This window comes from Mercenaria mercenaria, chromosome 2, assembly GCF_021730395.1.
Source record: "Mercenaria mercenaria strain notata chromosome 2, MADL_Memer_1, whole genome shotgun sequence".
NCBI classification, from domain to species: Eukaryota; Metazoa; Mollusca; class Bivalvia; order Venerida; family Veneridae; genus Mercenaria; species Mercenaria mercenaria.
Genome location: NC_069362.1, coordinates 74,170,135 through 74,180,506, shown reverse-complemented (window position 1 = coordinate 74,180,506; position 10,372 = coordinate 74,170,135). Strand labels below are relative to the sequence as shown.

Here is a 10,372-nt window from a genome sequence, read left to right as displayed (position 1 = left end):
ATACAGTTTATCTATGTGATATGACTACGGTCTACGGTGAAACAGAAATATTGAAATAATTACAATTGTATGTTTTGCTTGACCTTCACTTTTTTATAGGTGTGACGTCATTGTCCAAAGATTCATGAATAGCGAATATGCATTTGTTAAAGCGGGATCAGTTGGCCTATTTTAGAATAAATAAAAATAATAAATAAAAATCCTTTAATTGATTTTTTCTCATGTATTCTAATCAAACTTGATTTGTAGCATCTTTATTAGGCCCGCAGCCAACTTTGTTCAGCTGGGACATTTAACCCCTTTTAGGGGCTGCTAGAGCTAAAACTAGAAATGCCTTTATACAGCTTCTCATGAATAGCTTGGTGGATCTTTGTCATACTTAGTCTGGAGCATCATTATAAGGTCCTCTTCCAAATTTATTTATATAGGAACTTGGGCCCTACTAGGGACCACTATAGCTAAAAGTAGATATGCTTTCTTCGCATTAACCACTAAAATGTAATGGAATTTTATCAAACTCGATGTGTAACAATATCGTAAGGTCTCCTGCTATTTTGTTACAAATGGGAATAGGGACCAATTTAGCTAAAAATATAAACACGTTTAATGACCTCTTCTCATGAACCGCTTCATGAATCTTCATCAAACTACTGCTGTAATTATTCGTCTAAGGATAAACGAAACAAAATTGCAACCCTACGAAACCTTTGCGAAAAATTAAAAGAGAACCATTTAAATTGTTAAAGTGCGGTGTTTAGTTTTGCAATTTGAAAAATGTTAGATGAAAGATGAATGTTAGATGAAAAGTTCATAAACTTCTTTCCTTATTACAATTCGCCGACCATCAATTTTAAAGATATTTCTGGTTAAGTCTTTTAATCATATTGATCTGGAGATGTAAATATTTGTTCAAAAACGTCGTTATTTCGCTCGTAACAACATACTCTTTCCGCAACAAAAGGCGTTGACAACCTTCAAATCAGTTAGATTCTTTTCGACCTTTGCTTAACAAGAAGACTACACTTGCTTCTGCTTTCAAACATGAACACGTTATTCAAACGTTTAAAGGTAATGCTATATGCGACATTCTTATTTAACTTCATTTTGATTATCCAATTTACGTTTGGAACAGTAAATACGTGCATCTCTACTTGTGTTGAGTCGAACGAGAGAAATGCGTCACACAATGCGGACACGGACTGCTAACAGCTTTCATAGACCCACAAATTGACTGTAAACAATTAATGCCGGGTCATAAATCCGCCGGTAAGTCCTCATAAAAAAACTTTTTGGCCAAGTGCTAGCTAGTTTAATGAAACAATATACAGATCGAAGCAATCGCTTATAACCGTATATCAATAAAAGTAGTCGTTGAGTTATAAGAAATCCTAAAAAAATTTAAGTGGAATGAATCCGCTATTAAAAAAAAACAACTAACATCATAAAATACTTTCGTCCCCCTTATGGAACCTTTCAATATCGTGACAACATGTAAGAACGGCTGTTAACGATGACTATCTGCAAACCACAAAGGTCATTAGCCTGTACACTATATCATGAGAATGATAAGATAAAAGCCCCGTCACTCTCTTTCTTTCCGTCGGAACGCAAGAAACAAGGTAGGTACATCTTTAATTAGCTCAGTTATGAAATAAGACGTATGTGGGTACTCAGTTTTGACAACTCTATTTATTTAAGTTGTTTAAGAGTTTTTAGCTGCAAATGATTGATGTATGGTTTCGTGTATATTTTGTTCTACTTCTAACATACAATTTTTCCCTTTAGAGTATTGTATAAATAGCCTCATTCTGAACACAAACTTGATCATAATAGCCCATATATTTATACAAACTATATACTTTCTTTTCAAGTCCAGACGTGCCATTTTCAGTAGATTAAAATAAAACATGTTTCTCACTATAATACTTAAGTTCACTTTTTTCAGGAATAATAACAATGATCAAAACAATCATCATATGTCTTGTCGCAACAGCGCTTGCACAACCTATTGGTAAAGTCAACATTTACACTCTTAACAATATTTCTTTCCATTCCTATCAGCATATGATTTCCTTTTGCATACACAGAGATGATAATAATCAAGAATTTTTCTTCAGATTATGGCAAATATATTTAAAAATTCCTTATTGCAGTATTATTAATGGTTTGTTCTGTAACATATACCTGCTTGGTAAATTGGAGTCGTTTTTCTATATAACCTAGACTAATACCTAGATCTGAAATATGGTAATGTTAGAACTGTCAAATATAAACGAGATTCGTTGTGTTTTTAAACATATATCAACAGGTCCAGGTTAATTGTACCAATATTGATATAATTTTGTCAGTGCAGTATTTTACTTATGAGGGTAATTAGTTGATTTAAAAAGATGTTGATGTCTGAGACAATTCCAAATTCCAAATCAGCTTGAATGTTTCATGTGTACGTTTCTCAGAGGTAAATGCATAAGTCGATCATATTATAAATACGATACGAATCTCCATATTTGTTTCAAAAAGTATATTTTTCTAAAATGGATTTAAGGCTCATATTTGTCAAATTTAATTTAAGCTGGCCCCTTTTTAAATAAGATATACACATTTCTTTGTATATTTCTAAGTGTGTTAAAGTCTATAAATAAAGATATTATCGTTATTATTATTTTTAGTAGTAGTAATAGTGAGACATGGGACATGATTGAGTCTTCCTTTCGCATCAGTCGCTACTGTTCTGATCTCCCTTATATAGCATTTGACATATATGATTTGTGTACATCTAAAGCAGCCCATTTGATACTCTTTTCAGACCCAGGCAATGTGCCATGTGGTGTTCCGACAGTTCAACCGATCACAAGTAGAATTGTAGGCGGTGTTGTCGCAAAACCCGGGTCGTGGCCATGGACTGTATGATCATACTACATTATGTGTTAATGACCGCCCTCCCTTAATTTTGCTGATGTTCACGTAGAGTCTACTATTTCAAACATCAGTAATTTAAAATTCAGCTTAGTGCGGTCAATTTTGCAAACTGATCTTATCTCGCATAAATAACGGTTGTAAAGGCTACAATGCTCAGACATCTTTAAGTATAATTGTTTTATAATAACTAAAAATCTTTTTAAGATTTCCTAGCCATTGACTGTTTAACTTTTACACTAAAATGTCTTGCAACATTGTGTCAGATGTTTGGTATATATTTTGTAGGTTCTACTTGCTGATGCTATTGGTTTCATCTCGGGATCCGGAGCTCTTATTAACCCACATGTTATACTCACTTCTGCCCAGCACTTCGAAGGGTATGCTTTCTTCTCGTTTTTATTGTTTTAAAGCAATTTCGTTAAAAAGAAACAAACAGTCTGTGTGTAAATGCTAGAATAAAACTGCCGTCATAGTCGTTTAATCAGAAGAGTAAAAATGTGTTAAGGAGATCCGTTTCTGATAACACATGCTTTATATATGCTCAATCCATGGCAAAACATAGCTGTATAACAGTCTTAAATCGCATGTATTCAACAAGTTTGAAAGACCACGACAGAATTAATTTTATTTGGACTTTATGCAAGAATAGCGTCATTGCATGTTATAAAGTTTCATGCTGTAGCATCGAACAGTGACCTATATCTCGGGATTATACAGATATACTGTGTGTTATCCCTTCAATCACATACACATTTTCACAGCTCGCTCCTTATTGAATTAGATAAACATTGTCGTCACATTAACCAGACATAAAAAGAAACAGTGTGAAAACTGTCGTTATTACATTAAAAAGTATTATTATACTATTTCAATCTTTATGAATGATCAGGCCCAATTACTCAATTTTCGACCTTGACCTTCATTACTGGAGAGTATATGCCGGCGAGTACAATATCAGTACCAATGACCCCCATGAGAAGTACTACCACATCAACAGAGTTGTCCTTCATCCTGGATATAACATAACCAGCCTTGAAAATGACATAGCTCTTATCATCACAAAGGAAGCTATTCAGTAAGCTCTTTCATCTCTTTCATAAATAAATAATATTATCATGGTCGTATATTCAGTTGACTGTCAGCTAAAATACTAACAAGTGTACTAGTTATCTGTTAGTATTCTAATAGGTAGTTTTATTATATCTTGTGCTGTGCCGTCCTGAAGCAACGATTCGATTAGGTGTTGACGTGTTAGTCGTTGCTCTGTATTAAATGGTCGTGATATCATTTAGCCGCACACAAAACCCTGTTACTAGTCGTGGAATATTATTCTCTTATAACCCTCGAGCTATTCATTGATAGGACTGTTTCATTTTTTTCATGGCATATTATAGAGTGAAACCCCTTTGAGCTAGGATGCGGGTTGTTCACAGAAAGGTAAAATGATTTCTCTAAATGACTTGAATATTAACAAGAGCCAGAGGAAGATTTTAGCCTTTTAAAATTTCCAGTTTGTTAATTTTAATTGTCATGCGTGTGAGCCTTATCTGTTTTCATACAGGCATAATAGTTTACACTGACAAACTGTTTCTGTTTATTTATAGATATAACGATCATACTAGACCTGCGTGTCTGCCTGATGCCAGCCACACCTACACCGTGGGTGAAATGTGCTATCTTCCAGGCTGGGGAAGCACTTCAAGTGAGCAATTCATTGCAACAAAGAAATTAAAAGCAATATTCTTTATGGTTGTTTTCTTAAAAACATCGATCAAAAGTTTTGTTCAGATTTCAGTTTAGCCTTTTCGACAAAGAAAATCTTGTTTTAGTAAAAGCGCTTTTGCCAAGAAACATACAGATATTTGTATTTTATTAAAAGCCTATAGTTTCCTATCATACGTAACTGTTCCGCAAGGGGTTTCAATAAAAACTTTAGTATATTTAGCGAATAAATTTAATGAACGAAACTTTAACTTAATTGTGTTCATACTAAACAGCTTTTCATCGGTATTAAATAGCTTTTCTTCGATATATTATTGGATGTACTTAAAATTTCATGCTATATTTAACTTTTATAATTGTAAATTGTATTGAATCGCATCATTGTATTTTACTGTAAACATTGTAACCTTAGATACTACATATATTTTTAAATTCAGACACTGGAGATGAAGAAGTGATGAACCAGGTAGGACTTCCAATCATTGACGATACCACGTGCTCGAGCCACTGGAACGATTTCCTTCCCGCAACTGAACTATGCGCTGGTTATGAAAATGGAGGAAAAGATTTCTGCGGTGTAAAGCATCATTTGTTTATACATGTGCCATATGATTCATAAATGTTTGATGTTTCTAGTTTGTGTATAGTTATCTAGTAGAAAGTTATTTAGTTGTTGACTTACGTAATAAAAAATGTCTGATGAACTATGAGAATTTTGACCAAAAACAATAAAAATGCGTTAGTATACTTTATTCCTAAAAGCGCATTGTAGCATATCGAAAAAACGTAATAGAAAGTCTAAACTTCAAAATAATATGATATATGTGACGTACTGAATAGATAACAGATCAGCGGGTAGATAAACAAAAGGCTTCAATAACATATATGACAAAAATTCGGGTGTGGGGTAAAGTATGTGTTAAGTAAGTTTCACTACGAAAAGATTAAAATATTTGAATTGTAACCTGTAACTGCAGGATGATATTGGAAGTCCACTCATGTGCAAGGATCAGAGCGGTGCTTGGTACATCCAGGGTATGTGGTTTTACGGAAATTGTATACTCCTTTTTCTTAGTGCTACAAGAAAAATAAAGTTTTCATGTTTAGATATAAAGTTTCTATTCAAGATTTAAAACAGTAAAAGCTGGCATATTATACTTTTGGCCGTTTATGTTTTGCAGGACTTGCATCCTCTGGTGGAGACTGTAAGAAAGCTGACGAACCAGGAATATTTGAAGATGTTTCAATGTATTCTGATTGGATAAAAAAGACCATGGAAGACGCTGGTTATGCATATCCCTACTAGACTGGTCAATGTCACTAATATTTCAGAAAACATTGTTGAAAAGAATAGACCATTAAAGTATATTTTGCCGTTAATTTTATTCGTCATATTCCTATCTATCTTAAGGTATTAGGCCCATAATAGAGTACCTCCTTTTTGAAGAGTATCTCATACCTACCACAAACCTACTTTGACTGCAATTTTCAAGGGGGCGTAGGTTCAAGCCCCAATGGGACCAAATTTTTTTTCCTTATTTTCCTTTTTTCAGTCTAGTAAGTTTTTATTTCTTTCAAGACTTGTTATTGATTTATTGTACAAAAGTGGAAAAAAATTCATTTGATGAGCGATTTCTTGGTGCTAAAAGTGAATTTACCTCTGAAACAAAAGTGGTAGAGTTAGAAATCTCTAAAAATACTGAGTTACTGGTACTGATGATAAACCCGGACAGATGATAAAGTCGAACACCTTGGAAATATTCGATTGCAACCGATTATTTATAAAATTGAACATACCATCTAATAGTTTCCACTTACAACACCAACTGGTGTAAACAAAAACAAAATTTGTAAATATTCTGTATAAATAAATGACTTACATAAATTTGTATAAAAAAAAATTATCCAAAATTACTGGGGAAGAGGGTGTTTTTTTCACATACTCACTGTCGAAACATGAAGGCCTGACGTTTGTTAACTTTTCATTACTTGATCAGGAATGACTGTTGCAGCTTTTTGGGGAAAGTTTCAATATAATAATACCAAGAAAATTTTGTAAATGACAAAGGGTTCGAATTTATCATCAGTCAACGTTCATAAAGTCCCCTTTTTACATACCCCTTTCAGGCCCTCACTTCGTGTAGTTTGAATAATACCAAGAAAATTTTGTAAATGACAAAGGGTTCGAATTTATCATCAGTCAACGTTCATAAAGTCCCCTTTTTACATACCCCTTTCAGGCCCTCACTTCGTGTAGTTTGCTTACTAAATATAAATTTGAATTATGTTAAGTTTTTAGCAAAGGTTAAGCTTTATTTTGATACCGACCATTGATTTTAATTTGCAGAAATAAAAAAGTTACAGGTAAAAAACCTCATTTTCTGTTCGGGTTTATCATCAGTACCAGTACATGCGGTAAAGTTCTCTATTTTGCCTTCATTCTTTAGATTACATATTGCGGAAGAAATATAGGTAGGTTTTACTTCTGCCCCAAGATTATTTTTGAATGAAGTGGGCTAAATTAAAAACAGACCCGCATGATTTGCCCTTAATTTGTCAGTGTTAGAGTTAGAATTCTGCCTCATTAAATTCATTTATTTGATGCACCCTAGAGAAAATGATATTGATAGTTTTATTTTAAGTTTTATAATTGTTTACAAATAGTTTGATGTTTCATTCATAAAAAATAATTGTATAATGAATTCTCTGCAAATGTTTTGGATAAAGGCCGCCACTTTGAAATTTGGCTCTACTTGAGCTTGAGGAAATACCATAAATTACACAAAATTTATAAAAAACGGCACGGTAAAAGTTTTTAAAAATTTGCAACAAAGTGCAAAGCACGGTCAACTGTAAGAATACACCAAGCAAATACCATTTCTTAAACATTACTATTAGTGGCCTAATACCTTAAGAGAATAAGAACGCATCTGCATTATGTAGCGCTTTGCTATTGTAATCAGCATGAAGAAACACTCATAGAGCGTGTAATATAAACTAATTATTAGAGATTTTTAAATTATTTCGATGAGGACTGCTGACAAGCACTGCGAACTTAAAATAGGGACTTTCTCAAAATACTCAAACTTAACAAGACCGAAACCATACTCAAAACACTAAAATGAGCAGACTTACGGCGTAAAACTCTCTTGTATCTATACAATAATAACAATCAAAGTGTATTGTGTTTGCAAATAAAATGCATGCATATAAAATGGAATAAGTGCAGATTATATTCAATCGATGCGATCACAATTGTCAGATAATCTAATTCCTTAACAGTATATATTTACATTCGCCCTATTCTTTTCCATTATGTACGAACGGCAAAAAGCAATGCGCGAAAATTACGTCAACGCTGCTTTGTGATAACGACACGTCAGAACGTTCCTTAGATGACGTCGCGGTTGTTCCGTCCGGTGAACGGGTTTAATGTTAAATGCAACAAGATGTGTGCAATTTATAACATGATCTTGTTTACAAATGGAAAGGAAGTATAATGTAAATATAAGAAATGAAACTTTTTTTACGGTGTTCATGCGAAATGAACGACAGAATAGGATCGGCAAATCCATGAATCGCTAGCGCGATTCATGGATTTACCGATCCTATTCTAGCTCGATTCATGGATTTGCCGATCCTATTCTGTCGTTCATTTCGCATGAACACCGAAATAATTGTTTCATTTCTTAACTGAATTCTAAAAGAAGCCCATTCTTCAAATATTTGGCAATTAAGACTAAACAGATAAATTTGATGCCTTCAAAATCCTATTTGTTGAATTGCGACATTTCTATGACTTCCTACCATACATAACATATTTGGTCGCGTGTGCTTGGAAGATGTCATATTGCCAAAAAAAATTTTAAGCGGGTACCTCTTCATATACATGCATGAATAGAATGTGAAAAAAACAGGCTTCAGGATAATCAAACAAAACTATTGTAGAACTGTCGCAATGACTCTGCACAACAGAGTATAATATTGGTATCACAATCTTAGAGGTTCGAAGTCGATTGAAAACTTTTTCACAAAAGTCAAATACGTACCAGTAAATCCAAACTTAGGAGGAACAGATGCTACAATATTTTACCGCGGCATCGTGCTATCGCGAGTGACAATAGTCTACAATGACCACAACAGGTTTCTGTAGAAATCAAATAATAATTCTTCTGATAAAAAATGTAATAAAATAAATAACATGAAACACACGCGCTTGATCTCAGCTGCACCAGATTGAAAATAAACAATAACCCGATTAAGGTGCAGTATTAAAGTTACTAAGAATTTCTGACATCACCGGGCGGTCATGGCTTTGTTTTGTTTGGTTAAACCTCACACCGACACAGTTATAGGTCATATGGTGACTTTCCTGCGTTTTATGGTGAAGGAACGCCCCTCCTCGCATTATTTCATCACGAGCAGACATTTGGGTAGAACCACCGACCTTCAGCAAGTCAGCTGTATGGCTTCCGCTTATGAAGAATTAAACGCCTCGAGCGGGGCTCGAAGCCACATCGGTGAGGGGCAAGTGATTACAAGTCAGCGACCTTAACCACTTGGCCACGGAGCCCCTTGGTCATGGCTTTGAAACCTGTGGATAGTATTTTACATTTGTTTGCGTACATACTAGCCAGGACTATAAAAAGCAACCATTATTCGTAATAATAAATCGTAAAAGATCTGTAAAAGAAATGAGTGAATGTAAAATAGATCGTTTAAAAAGAGAAAAACTTGATGGATTTCCAATAAACTTCGTTTATATGTATACACCTCTTGGATTTGAAAGGAACTTCTGCACACATCGTTTATCAATTTTACATTAGGCAAAAACCGTCTGACGATTTCGTTTTTGAACACAATCATTTATCTTCACCAAATACCGTATATAACATTCTTTGTTTACATTTATCCAAGGATGACAAAGATTCATCATTTTTTTGTGAAACCAAGAACACGAAGTTTTAATATGTCTATCTATCTTTACCTCCCCTTTCAAGTTTTACTAATAGACGCGCACTCAGAGCAAAAGAAAATTTTTTACTAAAGTATTGACAGGGAGATGTCAAAGTTAGAAAGTCAGAATATTAAAAACAATTGTTAGATATACAGAAAATGGTAATAGATTCATATTAAAAGTACACTTTGCTACAACTTATTGTATGCTGGCATATCGCCTACTTGAAAGATACAAGTGTGGACAGGAGAACAATTTCAAACGGAAGGTTGTTCCATAAGACGACCGTATTTGAAAAAAGAAACAATATGATAATTGGAAAATGTATGGATTTGCCTATAGGCCAGGATGTGTGTGCGTGCGTGCGTCCACGCGCGTGTGTGTGTGTGTGTGTGTGTGTGTGTGCGTGTGCGTGTGCGTGTGTGTGACTTGCTTGTCCCCTGGATTTCTCAAAATAAGCCGGGACAGGAATAGCTACAAGTGAATGAAAATTTTGTATCACATTAGTTCGTCTTGTCTCCATGGATCTTAAACCTAGAGAATTTTGCGTATCTAAGACACTGTCATCTCTGAAATAATTGTTATGTATCGGTATCCATCTGGTACCACTTCTGTTTTATTGATATTGAGTTTATGTAGGGTGACCAGACTGATGAAGATGAGTATTCTACCTTAGTCCTGACAAGAGTTTTGTACCTTTTTGTTTTTAGTTTGGATGTTACGTTTTATAAAACCAAGTGTTCTGTTTGCTGTTGTGCAGATTTTGTTAATATA

The 10,372-nt window shown here is 34.1% G+C and overlaps 1 protein-coding gene across 1 annotated transcript; it reads left to right on the top strand.

Annotated features, from left to right (window-relative positions):
- The first annotated feature begins 1,495 nt into the window (after positions 1 to 1,495).
- LOC123564323 (plasma kallikrein-like) lies at positions 1,496 to 6,021 on the top strand. The gene is made up of 9 exons (XM_045357823.2): positions 1,496 to 1,619; positions 1,946 to 2,011; positions 2,807 to 2,904; positions 3,205 to 3,296; positions 3,809 to 3,994; positions 4,524 to 4,621; positions 5,079 to 5,218; positions 5,619 to 5,676; positions 5,823 to 6,021. Exons 1-9 carry the CDS (start codon positions 1,511 to 1,513, stop codon positions 5,945 to 5,947), a joined length of 972 nt encoding a protein of 323 aa, XP_045213758.2. The 5' UTR covers positions 1,496 to 1,510; the 3' UTR covers positions 5,948 to 6,021.
- Positions 6,022 to 10,372: the final 4,351 nt, after the last annotated feature.